Here is a 20,966-nt window from a genome sequence, read left to right as displayed (position 1 = left end):
TTCTGTCAAGGTGATCTTTGCATTAGCATCTGTCTGACGCCTGCGGCTAGTCACTGGCTGGTGCGTGGCCTGGTGCAAACAGCTCGCTGACCTGCTCAGAGGTTACTCGCCCCTGCAAGCTGCAAGAGCAGTGTGTGCAGAGGGCAGAGGTTCAAAAACAACTCAACAAGGCTGTTCCCTGGTGAAGAACAACATATGACAACGTATTGTCCACAAGTAGGCTTTGTTCCTGAGTTATGTTCTCAGGTACTCTTTTTTTTTTTTTTTTATGAATTGTGGTGCTCTTCTAGTTATCCCAGGGCTGTTGATAGAAACCAGAGTGCTACGGCAAGCCCCCCAAACACCTTGCAGGCTGCCCTCTGGAGCTTTTGAGCATGAAATGTTCAGATCCACGTTTTGAAAGTTGTGCTGTGACTATCCCAGATGAATACAGGTTAGTCTGTTCCCCGGCTGCTGAGTGCTCTCACTATTTAGGTCCTTGTGTTTGTACAGCAGGAGACTGAGATGCAAACAGCGGACCAAAGCAAAGGATTGTTGTTTGCTTGCTTCTAATTAAATATTCAGACCTTTCCACTGGTAATTGTGTCATTTTTCTGTGTGCCTTGAAAACTCGATTCCAGGAAGATCTGTAATTTCCCGAAATAATTGCTTCAGTACTAATAAGACCTTTTGTAGCTGGAGTTATCCAGGAGGTTTGAGTGGTACAAATGTACCAACATCACAGTGGCATTCCTCCAGGCTGGTTTTAGTTTGTTGTGCCAGGCTGCCTTCTTGCTGTGTGTAAGCAGAAAGCTACATCCAGGTCGCTAAGACTGAAGCTGTTCAAATGCTGACTTTTGGGAGGAGGGGTGTCACCGTGTACAAGAGACCCACAGTCTGAGTCCAGAGAGAGGAGGACAGAAAGCCTTACATGTGTGTTCTGTAAACAGCTCTGTCCTGCACAGTCCTCCCCCAGCACAGTGTTTAGATGTTTCTGTGCACTAAATGAATGAACGGTCTGCTGTGTTTAATTCAGATGGCTGTGCATCTGATCAAAGTCAAGTGCGTGCGTAAAGGGCTGAAAAATCATTGCACGTTCACTCAGCTGACAGCTATTGATCGGGGCATGGAGCATTGCAGAGTGTTTTGTCTCCTGCTCTAGGACAGAGGGCGAAGCTCTATCCACCAGTATGAGCTTAAATTCTGCGGTGATCTCTGTACTGGTGACTGGATGTGAGTGTAACCACAAGTGCTCTGTAGGGTCCCAGCAACAGCTTTCTGTCACCTGTCCTGCTCCCAGTCCTGTCAAGGACAAAGGTTGTTCAGAGCCCTTGCACTTGGTTTGCAAAGTGTCAGTGCTGGCTTTTCAGAAGCTGGTATGGCATGATTGCAATACCATTTCCAGTGTGTTACATTCATAGTCTGATCTGGCTCACTAGAATAAGATTTTGGTGGTAGAGAAAACAGCTGCGGGTCTGTTAGGACAGTCTAATTACACTATAAGTCTCTCAGTGGGGCATGAAGGCATTACTGTTTGCTGTCAGAGTGTTAAGGAAGCTCGTGTGCCTTATGTTGTCACAGATGCTGCGAAATCCTTGTGTGTAAAATGTTGAAAAGCTTTTCCTGTAGAAGAGCAGGGTTGGAAAAATCAGGGGATTCATCCGGTTTCCTGCTTTGTCTCTTGCAGGCTAGAACCAGGATTAGCCAACATGAGGACTTATCCAAAGCCCAGAGTTCTGGTTGCCAGTGCTTCTTCTGTCCTCATAACATGTCTCTAAAGGGCTGCAGGGGAATTACCACATCTGCCTGAACAGGAGGCTCCCTTTTGGCATATCGGCTGCAGGCAGGCAAGATGTGTTTCTGCCGTGACGCAGGAACCTCTGGTTCTACTGCCGTCACTTACAGACCTGCCCAACGGAGTCTTTAGCTCGCTGCCTCTCACCAGACAAGAAAACAACAATTTTCTCACAAGTGCTTAATGTCAGGGAACCTTCTTCTTACACAGCTGTTGCAGGAGAACTCCTGCGTTTTGTTTTACAGTTCCTGTAAGCAAGTAGCACTGCCTTCAGAATTTCTTTTGCTTTTCTGCATAGCTGTTTTCTTGATAACATATCCCCCAATTCTCTCCAAGCTCGCCTCAGGAATACAGTGCACCAGTGAGTAATGCTGGTGGGTTACTTAAGACTATTAAAAAGTTTACAGCTGGAAAGATTGCCATGAGGTTATCTGTGTGTCAAGTGGTGCTCGAGGTTTCTGTACGTGCATTTTTGTCAGAATTGCTCACCATCTGGGAAGAAAAACGTGAAGTTCAGCCATCATCCATCACAGGAACTTGTCCTCCAGATGTCTCAATTTCTGGACCTTGCTGGTCAGGTTCTATGTTTTATAAAGGTGTCCAGGCTCCTGGGGCCTGATTCTGTTATATAATGCTAATCCGAGAGAATAAGAATTACTTGTGAGTGTCTTCCAGCCCGCTAGCGAAATTGGCTCTTTCAAAATTTCAGTTGCTTCTTTTTCTACAACCTAATTAACCAATGAGCATAATTCCATAAAAAGCACTCCAAATATCAGCAGTAAGAGGATAAAAAGATAGAATTAATAAATCAGGATTTCAAAGTACTAAAATGTGAACTGAGAACAGTTATATATAACATATATAACTGAGAACACATATATAACTGAGAACTGTTATATATAACAGATACAAGTCTTCCACACTGTGTTCTTCATGTACTTTTCATTGCCATTGCTGTTTTCACAGTGGAAAAATATGCTTGACCTTTTACGTGCCCAAAGTCAGCCTTCAAATAAAGTACAAATAATACAGTTTTGGACTCCCTGGTCAGTCCAGTGACTGTTTTAGTACTCAGAGCTGTCATTGTTAGAGGTTGCATGGAAACTTTATTCTTAAATATTCAAGTCTGCACTGAGCTATCAGTGTCTAATATTGTTTGTGGTACAGTATCAACTTTGCTGCCTGCTATTGAAAGCAGCTGTTTTATATTTAACTTCAGAAATTTTACTGTTCTGCATGAATGTGCTTCCAATGTATTACATAAAAGATGGACTTGCAAGCAAATTTACAGGAAGCTGTAAAAAGACCATGTATGTCAGTCAGCCTGTGTATCTGTGTGTATGTATACTCTCTCTTCCACTTCTTCAATTTCCTGAAGTTATGGTCTTTTGTAGAGAAAGTTTTCTTCTTTAGAATCAAACATTTGACGTTTTTTAATTGTAGTCCCTGACCACAAGGCATGAAATAGTAGGTTACAACCTTCTATTAGGAGGTCATCTTTTCTGTGCAGACTGATGTTCTACTTCTGTGGGTAAAAGAAAAATGTTGAGCATAGGCTCCTCTATTAAAATAATCTTACACTCCAGAAGCCAGTGGATAAACTGTGTTTAGCACTCCAAAATCAATATAAAATCTCTGATTTGGTGGAATCATGCCTTTGTTCCTCAGTAGCGTGCTCTTCTTGGTAGAAAACTGTCTGGCTTCACAGTACAGAAAGAGAGACAGGCGCAGGCCACATTTGTGGCTTAGAAGCAATGCAGTGCATATGTCCAGGAGATTTCAAGAGAGTATCAGCAGTGTGTTTTTCTTAATGTGAAAGTTTTTCTTAGTGCAGCATGATGTCATTGAGCAAAATTATCTTAGAAAGGTAGTTGAAACAAGGACTGTTTTATTTCTGGCAGGTCAAAAGCACACGTCTTTTCAAATAACTTACCCTTTAAGGTACTCTTTCCCAGGTTTTCCTTGTATTTGAAGGTGGTGATGTGGTTATCATTTGTAACTAGGAATCATCCTGACCTGCCTTCTTGTATTTAGATCATTGTCTTTAGTGTAGGTTTCATCAGATTTACTTGTAATGCATTAATTTATTTTTTTTTTCCAAGCAAGAAGGCCATTGACTTCGTGTAGATCTTTCACTGTACTTTTGAAATAGTTTGGACCAATTGCCCTGATACGCTGTTCTTGCTGATAAAGGAATTGGTGAATGACCTTTTGGTTAATACACTGATGGGGAGAGCTGTTCTAAGTCTTTGCATCATTTGTAGGTGTTTTGTTGTATGCTTGTTTGTTGGTTGGGGTTTTTTTTTGCTCAGGTTCTTTTTTTTCTGTTCAAGCAGAGTCAGCTAGAACAGGTTCCCCGTGAATATGTCTAGTCAGGTGTCTAATATCACCATTAATGGAAACTCCACAGCCTCTCTAGGCCACCTGTTTCAGTGTTTGACTGCTATCAGAGTTTAAAAAAAAAAAAAAAAAAAGGAAAGAAAAAGGTTGCATTGATATGAAATTTCATGTATTTTTATTTCTGCCTGCTGCCTCTTGTCCTGTCACTGAGCACTACCAAGAAGAGTTTGGCTCCATCTTCACTCTCAGCCAACAGGTATTCCTTTACACTGATAAGACCCCTCCTATGATTCCTCTTCTCCAGGCTGAACAGTCCCAACTCTCTTAGCTTTTTCTCATTGGAGAGGTGCTCCAGCTCCTTCATCATCGTTGTGGCCTCACGTTGGACTCTCTGTAGTGTGTCCATGTCTCATTCACTGGGGAGCCCAGAACTGGACACAGGTGTGGCCTCACCAGTGCTGAGTAGAGATGCACTGTATCTCTACTGTGTATGTCCAGTTTGTTTAAATCTTCCCTTAGGCCCCGATTCTGATCCTCTTCCACCAAGGCTAAGTCTCCCTTGGTCCAGACTTTCTATCTGTTCTCAGGGTCTGGGGTTCCTGGAGCTGATCTTATTACTGAAGACTGAGGAGAAGAAGCCATTGAGTATCTCTGCTGTTTCTTTATCTTGTGTCACCAGGGCAGGGACCCTGACACACTTAGCCATGGACCCATATTATTCCTAGCCTTCCCTTTGCCACTGATGTAGTTTCTTCCTGACCTCACCAGACAGGAAAGCCAAAGGCCACTTGGAATCTTGTGCAATCAGATGCTGTCTCTGTATTCATCCTGGGTCATCCAACCCTGCTTCCACCTCTTATACACTTCACAAGTGTCTTGACTTGCTCATATAAAACTCTTGATAATGGTTTAGCATAATGACACGCCTGAAGACTTCTAAGACTTTTTTTCATAGACAAAATGTGAATAAACTGGCATGTTGGAAGTAATTAAATTCGTCACTGAAGCTTACCAACCTTCTATGTTGTTTCTACACAGGGTTCACAGGTAACAGCTCGCAGAATCCCAAGGCCTTCTGGCCAAGGAGAAGGCCTTCTGGAGGTCTTCTGCTATGCCCCCAGACGTAGATGGAGTGACCATAGCTTTATCTAGTCAAGGCTTTGTAAAATCCAGGGAATAGAGAAACCAGAATGGCAATGCTCTGTTCCCTTCTGTTGAGCTTCAACCTGATTACTTTTTGACAAAGTCTGTGTTAATTTAAAGGAATATGTGTTCCTTAATACAAGGTGAGAAAAGGTCCATTCAGCGCTGCTTCCATTTAATGTTCTCACTGTTGTCCCAGCTCATTTTCTGCTGGTGTTGTGCATTCTCTAGAGGTAACTCAGGTAACTTTTAATCAGCTTTTGTAATTACACTCTGAAATTCATTTTGGTTGGTATTTGAATCTGAGTTGTATTTCTGAATGATCTCTAGAAGACCTAACTGCATACACAAATTTCAGCATTCTTGGGGATTTTTGCACAGTTGACTGTAAGAGTGCTTTACAAGGCTGATAATTATTGTGTGTTTTCTCTAATCTGGCTCTTTCTTTGCCCAGGGTGTACTGATGGAGGCATGAGACTCTGCCATGGTTGTTAGCTAGAGCAAACTTCTGCTTGCAGACAGTTAACCAAATGCAGAAGTAGAATTTAGAAGTCTTGTAGCAGCTTGCCAGCTGTGCAGTTACACAGAAATAAAGTAGTGCATGGAACTTGAATGCTCTAAAATTATTAACTGTGATAAGGCATATTTGGTAGTGATACTGATGCAATTTTCTTTCTTGATAACAGAGTTTCAGAAGCAGGAAGGCACGAAGTCCCATCAGAAAAACATGCAGCTCTATGACACGCCCTATGAACCAGAAGGCAGTGGTGTGGAATCTGATTCTGAAAGTGTGGTGAGTCAACGTTTACGAGAAAGCAAATTGCCACAGGATGATGACAGGCCTGCAGATGAGTATGATCAGCCATGGGAGTGGAATAAAGTCACCATCCCAGCTCTGGCAGGTAGGAATCCTAGATTCTGACCAGAAAATTCTCTCTTTCACAGCATATATGTCTGCCTTTCGGAGAAGTCAAGTGTTTCTGCACTTCTGAAGGGTGAGGGGTGGGGACAATGGGGGCTGGGGAGAAATCTGTCAAAAACGTTTGTGGGTAGTCTCAAGTCCTTACCTGCTGCAGAAATGTGGAACGTTGCACTTACTGATTTGCTGCTTCAGGTGAGCTGTTGTCAACCATCTCAGCGCTTGGTTCATGTTACTAAACCCCCTGTTTCTATCACCCCTTAATCTCACCCCTATTTTAATGAGTATGATGCAGATAGTGTTTATTGTTGAGTGGATCTATGATGAGAGTGATGCTTTGCGAGGTCCTTAACTTATGGGCCACTTCTTAAAGGGGCAGGATGAAAAGCAGCATGTGGTAACACGCTTCTCCTCAGTGATGTTTCTTGGTGTTTGTCACTTGTCATTTTCATTCCAATCGTGAGCATTCCTGTGGATGTGTAGAACTTGTTTTCAGATCGATACTTTTGTATGGCTGAGTTTCTCCCACATAAGAACTTGTCAGTCAGGGAGACCTCACACAAAACTACTAGCTCTCTCTGCAAATATCTGTGCTTGGTGTTGGTTATTTTCTTCTTCTTAGTCCCTGATGCTGCTTCTCAGAAATGGCTAGGGGGCTTCGTTCACTGATGAGGTGATTCTAGAGGCCAAGGGCTTCTTTTATTGGTAGAGCTTCAGTGTTTACAGCAAAGCCTGGCCAAGTCATGGTTTGACCATGTTCCAGGAAGCTCCTATGGGATGCTAGTCATACATGCTTTATGATTTCCCCCTCAATTATATGTTCCTGTTAAAAGCTGTCTAGGAGCAGGGTTGTTCCCCTGCCTTTTTAGGGGTCAGCTTGGCTTCCCAAGAAGGCTTGGGAGGAAGAGCTGTATGTGGTGAGGACTGTGGGTGTGAGAAAAGACAAGATATGTGGCTCAGGAATCATGGAAGAGTACTGAGAGCAATGTTTAGGAGCGGTCAGTGTGGATTTACCGTGGGTAAATCCTGCTTGACAAGCCTGTTTGATTTCTGTATTGAAACTACTTGATCCCTTGATGGAAGGAGAGTGGTAGGTGTCATCTGCATTGAGTTCAGCTTTCAACGTGTTGTGCTGTGGCATCCTTGTTTTGTGGTTTGAAATGCTGTAGCTTAGATGGGCGGACTGCTAGATGAGTGGAAAAAATGCCAGGATCACTGAACTCAAAGGGTAGCGCTTAGTGATTCACACTCTTCCTGGAATCAGTTTACAGGTGTGATTCCACATGGGACCAGTTCTGGAACCCTTCCTGTTCAACATCTTTATCAGTATAATCTGGAGGAGGAGAGGGAATGCACATCATCAGGTTTGGAACGATGTCAAGTGGAGGGGTGAAGAGCTGCCGTGCAGAGCGTATGGGACAGGCTGGAGAAAAGGGCTGGCAACGAGCTTGTGAAATCCATCCAGGACAAATTCAAAGACCTGCACCTGGAGCAGACTAACTCCTTGTGATGAGATAGACCGAGGCTGGCAGGTTACAGCTTCAGTGGAAAGGGCCTAGGAGTCCTGAGGGAAAGCGGAGTGAACGTGGCTGGCAGTGCTCCCTGGTAGTGATGAAGGACAGCAGCATCCTGGCCTTTGTAAAAAGGAGAATAGCCAGTAGGTCAAGCAAAGTTTCCCTTTACATTTTTGGGAAAAAACATGGAATGTTGTGTCCAGTGTTGTGTCCAGTATTCTGATGCCAGAAGGATGCTAATAAATGTTGATTTCAGCAGACAGGCACCAAATTGACAGGAAAATCCAGCACATGAGGAGATGCTGACAGACCTGACTGAGCTTGCTTGGCCTGCAGAAGAGAAAGCTTTGGAGGGATCTAATAGCAGCTTTTCAGCGCCTCTGAGGAGGTCTTCCAGATGATAGAGCTAGGCTTTTCACAGATGAGCTGGTGTGTGATCAGAAGGTGAGAGACAACAGGCATAAGTTGTATCAGGCCAAGTTCTGATGTGATACAGGGAAGTTTTTTTTCCCCTCTGTGAGGACAGCCAAGGGATATTTTGCAGTCTTCATCTTTTTAGATGTTTTCATCCCAAGAAAAGGGATGACTGGATACATCTCTGAGCAATCTTATCTGATCATGTAGCAGACCCTGCCTTGGCAAGGTTGGACTAGACACTTCCTAAGATCCCTTTCTACTTGAATTATTCTGCGATTTGGCAGTTCTGCGTGCCATGATATTGCCACACAGGAAAATTGGGAGTGCGTTCTCTCCACAGTTCGACAGGGATACTGTTTTGTAAACAGTCTGTTGTGACACTGCCCTTCTTGGGTGTTCCTGGCTTGATCACCTAATAGGTAGGTGGATGTGGGTGACACGAATGTGTTTCTCTTGTAGCACAGTGTAGTACAGCAGTGTGGACTTGTTGTAAGAGAGATTTCTACCCCTCAGCTTCATTCGTTCATTTGTCTTTGTGTTGCAATTCATTTTATGTTTGCTTCCAACCTAAGCTGATGTCTGCATTATCCATCCTGAGAATGTGGCTGGGAGCAAGAGACCTGGATGAACCTGAAGCAGCTGCCTTAAAAAGAAACCTTCTGCTCAACATCCCCTGTCTTCTTTTTGGGCTCCTATAGAAGAGAACTAGGGAAATTTGGTTTCTGCTTTGTAGCAGCATGGTTTGCTTTGGCATGTTAGATGTTAATAATCTTTATAGGATTCCAGACTCAGTCAATTGCCATTAAGTATATGCTAATGGTTCTTTGGAGCCTGGATCTAAGCCACCATCCAGTTCTGTTGCACGCTGTGCAGGTATAATGTCTCTCCCCAAAGAGCACGAACTCCAGCACAAAAGCCTAACCTGTTTATGTGGCTTCCAGTAGGATATACAGATCTGCTGCTGAGCCCTGCCACGTTGGAAGCAGGCTTCAGTTCGGGCTTGCCTGAGCTGACTCATCCCCTTTGCTGAGCTAGTTAAAATGCTGGCAAGAATTGTGCTGGGAGACTGTCTGGCTGGGAGATCCTGGCCACGGCTTGGGATATCGACTGTGTGTCAAGATAGGCTAGTCAATTGGGCCATACTCAAAGGAGGCACGTATCACTAAATGTCCAGTGCCACTATGATGCTTTTGCAGATGCTGAAAGTCAGCCTGTCGCCTGTGTTTAAAACCTTCTGCTTTGGGTTTAGGCTCTGGGACTCCTTTTCTGTTCCAGGTACCACTGTCACAGCTCAGCTGAGTCTTTTTGTGTGTCCCTGTGATGGCAGTAATGTTGTCTGTGCCTAAAGCAAATGTGCAACCTCAGTCTCACAGCTGATGAGCCTTGCTACACTGCAGCACGGTCCCTAGTAAGCCTGTTAGAGGTAGGGTGTCTGCTGCCTGGAAGGATCCACAAGCTGCCCACAGTAGGGGCTGCAGAGTGACACCAGCAGTGAGTTTGCAGTAGGTCTTCAGCTGCTCTGCGTTGTCTTCCAGTGAGTTTCTCTGTTCTCCATTCCAGAGGGTTTCTGGCCCTCTGCCATTTGCTGCCATGTTTGCACCTTGCCTTTCTTTCTTATTTTGCTTCTGGTATCATCTTTATCTGCTTTTCCTTCCTTTTCTCCCACCAATCTGCATCTATGCCTAGTCTCTCATTTGTCCTTTTCCTATCTAACACCTTGTCCTATCGTGTCACCTTCTTACATCTCCTTGGGATTTCTCAGCTCCTACCTTCAGACACCAGCTCCCTATCACCCTTTCCTAGTACCTGTGTGTACATTTCTGCCCACAGGGAAGGAAATTGCTGTGATTCATTTTCTTTATCCCCATCCTTCTTAGCCCTCTTGGCTAGTGCCATGGGGATGCCTGTAGTGACTACAGGTTTCCTTGTAGATGCTCTTCAACAGCAACAACACAGTTAATTCTGGCTGGCTGCATTACCTGAGAGCCCTCCAGATATTTATCTCCATTCTCTTCACTGTTTGGCTGGATGCATGGTCTGCCATTCCTGCCTGTGTTCTTGGACAATTTGGGAAGAGAGCTATTTTTGAGCAAAGAATATTTTATTTGAAGACAAGGGTAAATAAAGCCCTTGGACTGCATAAAATATTGGGAAGGAACGCATGTTTGAATGTGACCCTGAAATCTTTAGAGGAGGAATTCTTTAGGGCTATTTATTTCTCTGCATCTCCTTTCTGTGTTGTAGCCTAGCACAGAGTTTTTACCTTGTTGAGTTTTTCTTTACGTACTAGTTTTGATAATATTCCAAAGGCTAAGAATAATGTCAGAGTTGCTGTGAGCTTCCCACACAAGGATGGTAACTGTGTGCTACCCAGAGGTCATTTTTCTTTCAAAGTATGCAAAATACCTAAAACAGAAACTTCATTGTTTAGCAATGCTGAGATACAAGCTAAATATTTACAGTACAACTCTGTGGAACCAGGGCACATCTGTCTGCGGTGAGATCATACTTTGCAGATTTCTCAATTAGTAGTAATACAGCAGCCACAGAGGTGAGGTTACTGGCTTCAAAAGTTATTGTCCCAAGAGTCATGTGTGTGCATATGGAAATCTCAGATCTTACTCTTCATGCATTGTGCATATCAAATGGAAAGGCTGAGTTTAAATTAAATCCAGAGAATAAATGTATTGGTTCCTACCGCATTCCTTCTTGTGCACCACTTGGCGGTTGTGAAGTCTTTGAGTGCTCTAATCATCTTCACGCTCAACTTTTTGATCTTTAGTGGGTAAATGCTGAAATAGTCTAGAGTGTTGATTAAAAAAAATAATCTTAGCTTTGTCAATTTTTTTCTTCATCAGGTAGTCTTTAATTAGGATATATTTGAGTGTAGATTAACGAGACACCATCTACCCAATATTAGATTTTATGATTGGCCTGTGTGTAAATATTCTTCTAAGGCATTACGTAGTTAACTTTTATGAAAGCACACATTGCTTTACAAAATTAACAGACTAAAAGGAAATTTATTTAAAAAGCATTATGATATGGTTGAATTCCTTATGGGCTCACATCAGCATGCAAAGTTCTGTTTTACAGTGCTGAGAGAGTAAACATTTTTAGATGAATTAGATTTCTGCGATGGGGTGTGTCATTCATTATAACTGAGTATGTCTTAGGTACCTGGTTATTTGCTACAAAGCAACGCATCAGGACTGGCTGCAAGCATAGATTCAAGCTGCTGTCTAACCGGTTCTCTCCTATACTTTTACTTGCTTGGAATTATAAATATTTAAAATAAGGGAAGAAGAGATTCAACTCCGAAGTTGGAAACAATGACATGTTTGCAGTGGAGAAGTACTGACCCTCTGCTGAGATATTTGAAGTGCTTTCCTGACTTTCATGTGTACTGTGGTTCTGTAATGTAGCTAGTTAAGCTGTGTGGGTTTTGCTCGGTTCTTGAGTGAGGTGGATTTCTCTGAAGATCACAACATTGTCTAAGTGTTATTAGAAATTACAGGTTCACAACTGAAGCCACCTCCTGCTAAAACTTTCCTATTTTAGAGGTTCATCCACAGGGAACAGTATGTATCTGTGATGTGAAGTGCAGACACAATGAGCTTTATGCAGCAAACGTTTTTGATTTGTTAGGTGATAGACTTAGGAAACAAGCCAAAATGGCAAGAAACTGTAGAATTATCATGGAGTCAATACTCATGCAAGTCTTTTAAGGAAAACTTTTGTACCTCTGCCATGGTTTCAAGATTTATTGGTGAAGTATGGATAGAAGCTGTCTGTCTCCAGCCTGGAGTCCGAGATGTGCCAGACCAAAAGGGTGCACAAACTGAAGTCTGCTCGGTCTGAGGGAGAGCATGTGTTTGCTGCAGCTCCCAAGCGCTGGCTGGTTCTGGTGTCGTGCAGATGCTTGCGGAGCAGGCTATGTATAGCCTTCCTCGGGGACTTCAGCTGTTCATTGCAGTGCTGAAAGATGTGTTTCTTTGTATTGGAGTGCAGCATCTTGCCTGTCTGAAGTTTTGAGTTGTTTCACAAACAGGTTTGGCTTTGTTTCGTTGGAGGCTGTACAAAGAAGAAAGCAGGAAGGAAATAATGGCTGAAGCTGAAATGCATTTTTGAAGGTTTTTATGAGATGTGGGCAGGTCTTGTTAGACCTCCTGCTGAGCTGGGCAAACCAGTTTGCCCAGAGGAGCTGAGTTTGGCAAAATAACAGGAACAAGGTAACTTTCTGGTACATAAGTCTGTCTGGAAAAGGAGATAGCAAAAAAGAGAGTCCGTCTGGGAACTTCAAGCTGACCCTGGCTCCTGCTTGGGGTGTGAGAGAGAGCAGGCATTTCCTGGTGGGCATAGCAAACCTTTGGGTAAAGGAAATGCATGTGAAATCTGCACAACCAATCTCAGTTATCACTTAAGAAAATCAGTGCTCCTCTAGTACAAAGAGGGCCATCCGCTAGTAGCTTTTACTACTCAGTGTTGCTCACAGAGCCCTTGAGGGAGGATCTCCAGGTTCTGGACTTGGCCACTTATGCTGTGTGCAGCTGCTGTTGCACAGAAGGATGGTGCCCAGGGCACTAGGGACTAGGGAAGCAGGGTCGTTCTGGCATGCCACCCCAGTGGGGAAAGCCACCAGCTACAGGGCAGGAGAGGAGAACGAGGAAGAGTCAGGGATGCAGTCGGTTCCAAAACAGAAACAGCAGCATAAACAGAAATACCACGGCAATAAGAAACTTTCCACTCTCAACTGCATGGAGTTGAACTTCTGAACCTTCACTGTATGTACTACATCTTTGGTCAAGAGCGGATTTATAGTACCCTAAAAATCCATCCTTATAACAGCATCACATGGGCCAGTGCCTGACTAGATAGCATACTTGCCAGTTTTGTCTGCCTGGATATCCCTTTCAGGCTGCTTCTTCCTGCCAATTTAGTTCACAAAAAAAGAAATAGGGCAGGAGCCAAGAGACGTGTCTCAGCTCTTCAGACAAACAAAACATTCAAAAGCATTTGAAATGTAACTTTGTGCTATTTTTGTAGAACAGCTCCTATTTCCAACCCTCACCATGTCATAAAGATATCACTGTTTACTGTAAGAACTGAGTTTCACATTTGTTTTGTGAAATGTTTTTTTTTGGTGTCTGAAAGATGTTGCTCAGTCAGTAGCAGACAACATTAACTTCACAAGTATTCAGAGTTCCCAAATTACAGTATCCAGGTGTTTTTCTTACAGTTGAAACCACTATGCTGTTCATATGTGTCACTTGCAAGTACACACATGCAATGTTTCTCCTTGTTATGCTAATCAACCTCATTACTGGATAATGAAAGCTCAATATGAATTTGCATTTTAAAATGTAACCATACTTCTGCCATGTATACTTCAGAATGTGATTTAATACATTTGCCCAATTTTGGTAATAATTGCTGCCTGCCTACTTTGCCTCTGAGAAGAAGAGCAATTTGGAAGTGTTCTAAGTCATGAGGAGAGCTTGTAAAAACAGCCAAAACAAAGTGCTGTAGAATATTTTCCTTGTCCGACACATCTCTATTCTGTATGCATAATCTTTTTGAAGATTACAGCTCCTTCCTGTTGTACAGTTGCTTTAAAGCAGTAAGCACTGCCAGTCACATGCCTAACTGGCTGTGTTGTTACAAGTCGAGGTTTGAATGCATGTGATCTACCTGCTTTAGTAGGGATTCCCTGTAATTGTTTTTGCAACATTTTTCTGTAATGCTGCTGTTCAAATTCATACAGGAGCTGACTGCTATGTGTGTGCACTGTGATATTTGCTTACTGAGCTTCCTGATACAGGGAGGTTTGTTCAGCCTGTTCCCCACTAGATGACCTTAGCAGCAATAATCCATCCACAGCTGGGAGTGTTTGTTGCTCCGCGATGAAGAAGCAAACCTCAGAGGGCAGTGAGTGAATATGGAAGATGGTGTGGATAGCTCCTTTCACTGCTTCTGTCAGGATTCAATTCTTTAATTCTTTGAAGTTATAGATACGTAGAGTCTGTAAGTGTGGTTTTTATAGGAATGAGGATGCAGACCTCGTTAGTATGTGCTTTGTTAACAAGCCATATCGCTTTCCTTGGCATCACAGAGTTTGTGAGAGAAGACTTTAAAAGTGTGCTTTGCCCTTTTCATCACTTTGTACTCTAGCCTTTCAAGACAAAAGCCTTGTGGTTGCGTTATATAAGTAGAAACATTTTTAATTGATCACTGTTTGCCAGCATTTCTGATGTGGGTAGATGGGTGTTACCTGTCTGGAAGTACACTGAGATTGCTGTTCAGATGATCCATGTAAGCTGAGGCAAGCTGGGTTCGCAATGTTCTCACTTGCTTGTTGGCTTCATTGTAGAAGGTGACTGAAAGCTTGTGTTGTGGGTTTATGTGGCAAGGCTTTGGTGGCGGCAGGCTGTAGGGGTGGCCTCTGTGAGCAGAGCCCAGCAGCTGCCCCATGTCAGAGCAGAGCCAGCTTCAGATGGCTCCAAAAGGGACTTGCTGATGGCCAGAGCTGAGCCAGGGAGTCATGCTGGGTGGGCCTCTGGGAGAGCAGAGTTATGGAAGGGAAAAGACTGCTGTGCTAGAGCAGCTGGGAGAGAGAATTGTGAAAGTGTGAGAGAAGCAGCCCTGAAGCCCCCAGGGGAGTGCCGCAGGAGGGCAGGAGGTGCTGCAGGCAGGCAGCAGCAGTTCCCCTGCGGGCTGTGCAGGGAGAGGCCCCTGGTGGAGCAGGCTGTCCCCCTGCAGCCCATGGGTCCCACATGGAGCAGATCTCCACGCTGCAGCCCCCCCATGGGTGGAGGAGCCCCCGGTGGAGCAGGTGGATGTGGCCTGGAGGAGGCTGCGGCCCATGGAGAGCCCCCGCAGGAGCAGGCCCCGGGCCGGAGCTGCAGCCCGTGGAGAGGAGCCCACGTGGAGCAGGGGCAGAGAGGGACCGAGAAGGAGTGGTGGAGACGAAGTGCTACAGACTGACCACAGCCCCCATTCCCCCGTTCCCCTGCACCGCTCAGAGAGAGAAGGCAGAAGAGTGTGGATGGGGGGAAGGTGTTTTAAATTTCTTTCCTTTGTTTCTCACTTCTTTAGCTTGCTAGTAAAAGGAAATAACGTTACTAATTTCCCTTCTCTGACTCTGTTTTGCTCATCACAGTAATTCTTGAGTGATTTACCTGTCATTATCTCAACCCTTGAGCTCTTTGTATCATATTTTCTCCCCCTTTTTCTTTGAGGTAGGGGAATGAAAGAGCAGTTTTGGTGGAGCTCAGCTGCCTACCTGACTAAAACCACCACAGCCTATCTTCATTACTGCAAGGGGTAGTTCAACAGCATCATCTCTTGCAGAAGAAAACACCAATTGTTAATATAAGCATGGGTTATTTTAACAGGATTTGGAAGGGTATGGATTTTGTCGATGGAAAGGCAAGAGTTTTAGGGCTGTATTTTGCATAGTTAGAAACACTTTAGACGATGCATCTAACTTGGTAGGTAAACCACTGTATCTTAATGTTGGTGGATGCATGTTTATTCTCCCTGGGAAGTATGAAGCTTCTCTAAATGCTACAGCTATGTTGGTCCTTATTAACCTTGCCTAGAGAGGTAATTATTGTGTATCTTGCAGCCCAATTTAATGGAAGTGAGAAACGACAAGCATCTCCTTCTCCCTCAAATGACCAGCGCAGGCATTTAAGAGCACCTGGAAGAGGCTTTAAACCCATCAGACATGGCAGCCCAGAATTTTGTGGGATCCTGGGAGAGAGAATAGATCCAACTGTTCCACTGGAAAAGCAGATGTAAGTAAGCACCGCAATTGCTTTCTAGCTCTTTGCCTCCCCACTTACAAGAGCAGCAGATGTCCTAGATCCTGCTGTCCCACTCCTTTTCCTCTGCATCCCCTGCATTACTGCACACTTAAAACTATCCTCATTAATTCTACAAACTGTAAATAACTTTTTTGGGGGACAATATAAATAGGAACCTCTCATCTCAGGAACAGTGAATTTTGTCTGCTAAATCACATGCAGTTATTTCACTTATAACCATGTTGATTACCTTGCGTTAGAGAAAGGCGGTATGTATCACATACATCCAAAATGTACTTTAAAGCTGCATGAATTCTGTGTCTTTATGGCTGCATATCATCTTTCTAGTATCTCAGACATGCCTTGTATTTCACTGTAATACTGCTCTAGTGAGAGCCTGATGAGACCAGTTACAAAACTTTACAAAAAGAGTGTTATTTCTATCCTGTGTTGTCAAAGCTGAGGATGGTATTTAGAATCAGCTTTGTCAGCTCCAAACTCGAGTTCTGGAGAAATTCTGTGGAATATTCCATATCTCTTATCCACAAGGGTGGCTTCTGTCCTGCTTCATTTTTACCCTTCTATGAGGTGTTTGGACAGACTGGCTTGTGTGGTGGAGTGACCCACTGTCCTGTATCATACTGGATGTGCAGCCTCAGAAAGGGGGCCAAAAACAAAGAAAAATCTTTGTGTGGAACAATTTACAGAGGGTACATTGATACTTGTGAGCACTGAGTCATCCAGCAGATTCACACAGTGAAGTCAGGGACTTGTCTTTAATCCTCAAGACAGTCCCACTCTAGACACTGTCATTCTAAGTTTGGTGGAGAATTTATACTCAAAGGAGAGAGAGGACGTAATTTAACATGGGTGTTAGGGTGTTCTCCGTCAGAATACTTCATCTCTGAATGGTACTGGTATTGGTAAGATCAGTGCTGAATCCTTTTGCACTTCAAATCCTTGGTCGGAGAGAATCCCCTGTCAGTTGAGTCTGAGAGAAGGTGTTTCCTGAAGTTCTTTTTCCTTTGATGTACTATTTTTACATGCAGTATTTGGAACCTTAAGCTTGAAAAAGAGATTATCTTCCACGTGGTATCATGTTACACCTACTCAACATCAGCCTTTGAGGCACCTGCTCATTGACAAAGGGCAGACTTGTGTGCAACACAGGAAATAGTGACCAATATTGTGAAATCACTTGCTGATACTACAGATAAATAACTAAAGGCTATACACTAGACTGCAAAATTTGGCCCTCAGACTTGAATACTTCCAGACCACCATAACCCCCCAAAAATACATTTAAGCCACTATGGAAAGTTAAGCATCTGTTAATTAACTTTTGACTCATAAATGGATTGTTGTGTAGATCTGTTATAGGGTAACTGCAACTTAGAAGTGGAGACTGCAGAGTTGGTTTTGTTTCCTCTAATTATTCAAGTGGTAGTCACAATATTATTTTTAATTCTTCATTTTGTAGGATCAAAACTGAAATGAATGTCCAGTTAACAGTAACTGATCAGAAAATTAATGAGTGGATTTATTGTACCTTTGATTATTCGTAATAGTTCAAAATGCTTGATTTTTTTAATAGTATGAGATTTCTTCATGGCACCATGCCATCTTTTCTGTATAAGAATGGAATCTCTTTTTTTGTAGAGAGGATCTACATGAAAAGTAGCGTGCAAATTAACAGGTGAATTTCTAATATGTCGGAACCTTCCCAAACAGGCAGAAATTCCAATGTGTAATATGTCAAATTACTCCTAGTTGCTTGTGATTAAGGAGTTTGTAACCATAAACTGAGTAACTCATGGACACAGGGGAATTGAATGAATTTGTTCTGCTTCCTCCACGTAACAGTGAAAAAAAGGAAAGTGTGCTCTGCCGTTTTGTATGTTCTATTGAAAGTGAATCCCTCCCTGCTTTGTATGCAAGGTCTGGTGACTTCCTGTTTTGCTCTGACCAATTCAGAAATGGAGTAGTGCTGTGCATCCTGTGAGCTGTAATAACTGATCACACCTACTGCATAACTGATACAGCTGTCCTGTTTGCAGTGGAGCTATGACCCCATAGCATCTGAAATCTGATCATAAGCAAAGCAAGAGATGTCAGGAAGAACATCAGTAAAACACCATCAGGATGCTTTCAATTAGTCTTGGAAAGTGTGTGATTACGTTTCAATTTTGCTTCTAGTTTTGTATTGTGTGCCTGTGCTTTCTGGGATATCTTAAAAGATATGTTTGTCTTCAGGCTGTCATGTCCCATGCTTTTGCACTGGTGTGTTTTACAAGTTGTTATTTCACAGTTCTGCGATCACATAATTCACATTTGAATCTTTGAACTTTCTGAACAAATACCTATATGTTGACATTTAAAAAATAGACACACCCAAGGCAAACAGCCCCGGTACAGTTGAAACTGCAAATTAGCCAGGAACTTTAAACTGATTGTAGCACCATGCTTATCTCAGTTAGCTGGAACAGGAGCAAGCCGAATGTCCCATTTACATGAGCATATGATTCACAAGCAATTACACTTCTCGATACTGCTGTTTACTCTCAGCTGTAGCCAGAACAGCTTCCAGGCATTGTTTCTGAATCAGATGTTCTCCCATCAGTTGTCTTCATACTTTGCTGTTTTTCTTCTGACTGTTTTGAAAGCTGGCTTTGTTTCCTGGAACCAACTCTGCATTCTTTTTCCATGAACCTCTCTGCCAACCGGGGATCACCAGGCCCAAAGAATGTACGAAGTACTTCTCTCTGAATATCAGACTCCATTTATCTCCCTGATTTGGGCTAGGTCATATTTTCTTTTGGTTTTACTTGGCCATTTAGGAAGAAAACAAATAAGAATGATTTATAAACAATAGGAATAGTTTTTAGTGTCTCTCAAATACATATTCTGATTGACTCTTAGTATTCGTATTCTTCTTCACATTCAGAAGACTGCCTAGTCCTTAACCTAGTCTTTAAATTGCTTGTCGAGAAATACTCTTCAGCAGTAAGTAACTGATGAGGTACAGAGGGAATGTTGCCTGAAAACATCTACATCTGTGCGTCAGTGTTACTTGTAATGTGATAGAGCTGTCAGGGTCTCCCTTTCAAGTCTGTCTTGAATATACAATAGTAAAACCCTCCTTGTAGCTTTCTCTAATACAGACTTCAGTTGTAGCCAGGCACAGGATGAATTTTTCTTCTGAACACCAACTTTCATTTTGCACATTCACTAGCTTTGACAGCGGAGCTGACATTGGGTCAAGATAGTCAAAAGCATGACTTCTGTCAAAAGAGCCTCTCTCTTTATTCACTTTCCTCCTAGTTGGAATGTTTCTCTTAAAGTACGTTAAGCAGATAAATGAATTTAGAACAAATGGAAGGAAACTGTTTTGCACATGGCGAGTCAGTTCCTGGTAATGACAGGCAAAGAGCATTTCTGTGGCATGCATTATCCTGCTTAGGCAGTGTCATATCGTGCTTCAAAGTGCATTTTCCAGTTGCACGAAGGGGGAGATCTCCCTCAGAGATGTGATTGACCCTGTGCAGGGCCAGGCACATTACATGGCTGGGGGAAGGGTCAAAGCATTTTGAATGCCAATACAAAAAAGCACATACTGAGAAGTTTATTTGCATTGGTCAGTTTAGTAGAGGACACATCTCTCCTTTCCCCATTCCCTTTCTTCCCTGCATACAAGGACCACATCTACTATGCAGATTCTCCAAGGATTTACTAAAAGCACTCAAAGTTGTCATAACCAAGTTTAGAACAAGTCTTTGTTAATCTTCATGTTGATTAAACAGACATTCTTATCAATTTCCTCCTTTCTCAATGTTTTTTTTTAAGTGATATTTTTCACTGTAAACTGTATTCTTCTGATATGGTTTTGTTTGCTTTTTTTTGTGTGTTCTTTATTCTTTTCTATGTAAATTGAAATACTGATATGTCGAAGGACTAAAATCAAGTAAATGTGTATTGTGGATCTCCTGCTTGCAAGATAAAGGTCATAACTTGCTGCTCTGGGTGCAAATTTCTTACAAAACTATGTACACCAGTTCTGTCACATGCTGTCCTAATCTGATTTTTTTCTTTCATCTGAGAGGCCAAGTGGAAATGTTAACCTCAGATAAGGCAAACAACATGCTTTTTATCTAATGCATTAGATCTTAAAGATGTCTGTGTGGTATTAACCATTATTCATACCTTAAAAACAAAGTAGTGAAAGCAGTATGAGTTGGAAAATGTGTATTAATATCTTCTTTTTTCCTAGATGGTATCATGGAGCAATCAGTCGGACAGATGCAGAAAACCTGTTACGTCTATGTAAAGAGTGTAGCTACCTTGTACGAAACAGTCAAACAAGCAAGCATGACTATTCTCTTTCACTGAAGTAAGTACTTGCCAGTATACATAATATTTGTAATTTACAAGCCATAATTTCTTTGGTGCAAAAAAGAAAAATTATTCATTCTGTTGCTGTGCTAATTCAACTCAGAAGGGCACCCAGAAGGTTTGAGACTGTCAGCCCCCGTGATGTATAGTGACAGTCACTGAATTAGGACCTTAAATTTGGGTGTGTTAAGGGACTTTTAGTCTTCCTGTGATGTCTGCTTAACTAAATAAACTTGATCTTTTTTCTGGGTCCGATTTGAAATGCTCTGCTGCTTCTGCTTCAGGCTGAATTAGCAATTGCATTGTTTAGGGATTTTATTCCTTTTATAAAAGAAGCTTCACATATGGAAGGAAGACTTTGTGTGGTAGAGCTGGATGGTATTGGTACAATTCTTGAAAGTAAAAAACCTAGAATCAATGCTGGAAGATCTGCACAACTGGGAAGTGCTCATTGTTCCGGTCTCAGTGCTGTTATTTGCCTCACCTACCTTGGCTGATCAGAATATATTACAGATACTTGCTTCAGTGTATGCTCATCTGCATTTCCAGCAGAGGAAGTTCTCAGGCTCCCAGGTTTTCAGTGCAGAACAAGAAGGCCTTTCACCATCATATTGGCTGTACAAGCGCAAAGGGGACTGTTCCCTTGCTTTCCTTCTTCCAAG

At 42.7% G+C, this 20,966-nt stretch overlaps 1 protein-coding gene across 3 annotated transcripts in view; it reads left to right on the top strand.

Annotated features, from left to right (window-relative positions):
* The window catches only part of SHB (SH2 domain containing adaptor protein B), a 79,114-nt gene that overhangs the window by 35,409 nt on the left and 22,739 nt on the right, over window positions 1-20,966 (top strand). For all 3 annotated transcript variants that reach the window (XR_014319400.1, XM_082784021.1, XM_082784022.1), the window contains exons 3-5: window positions 5,944-6,159; window positions 15,735-15,906; window positions 20,183-20,302. Coding sequence is in view for 2 of the 3 variants with exons in the window: in XM_082784021.1 (XP_082640147.1) it covers window positions 5,944-6,159; window positions 15,735-15,906; window positions 20,183-20,302 (508 nt within the window). In the remaining variant the exon portion in view is untranslated. The remainder of the gene's footprint in view (window positions 1-5,943; window positions 6,160-15,734; window positions 15,907-20,182; window positions 20,303-20,966) is intronic.

Source organism: Aythya marila (genome assembly GCF_965140915.1).
Source record: "Aythya marila genome assembly, chromosome: Z".
Classification (NCBI taxonomy): domain Eukaryota; kingdom Metazoa; phylum Chordata; class Aves; order Anseriformes; family Anatidae; genus Aythya; species Aythya marila.
Note: the sequence above shows the minus strand (reverse complement) of the source record. Positions and strands in the feature narration are given on the sequence as shown.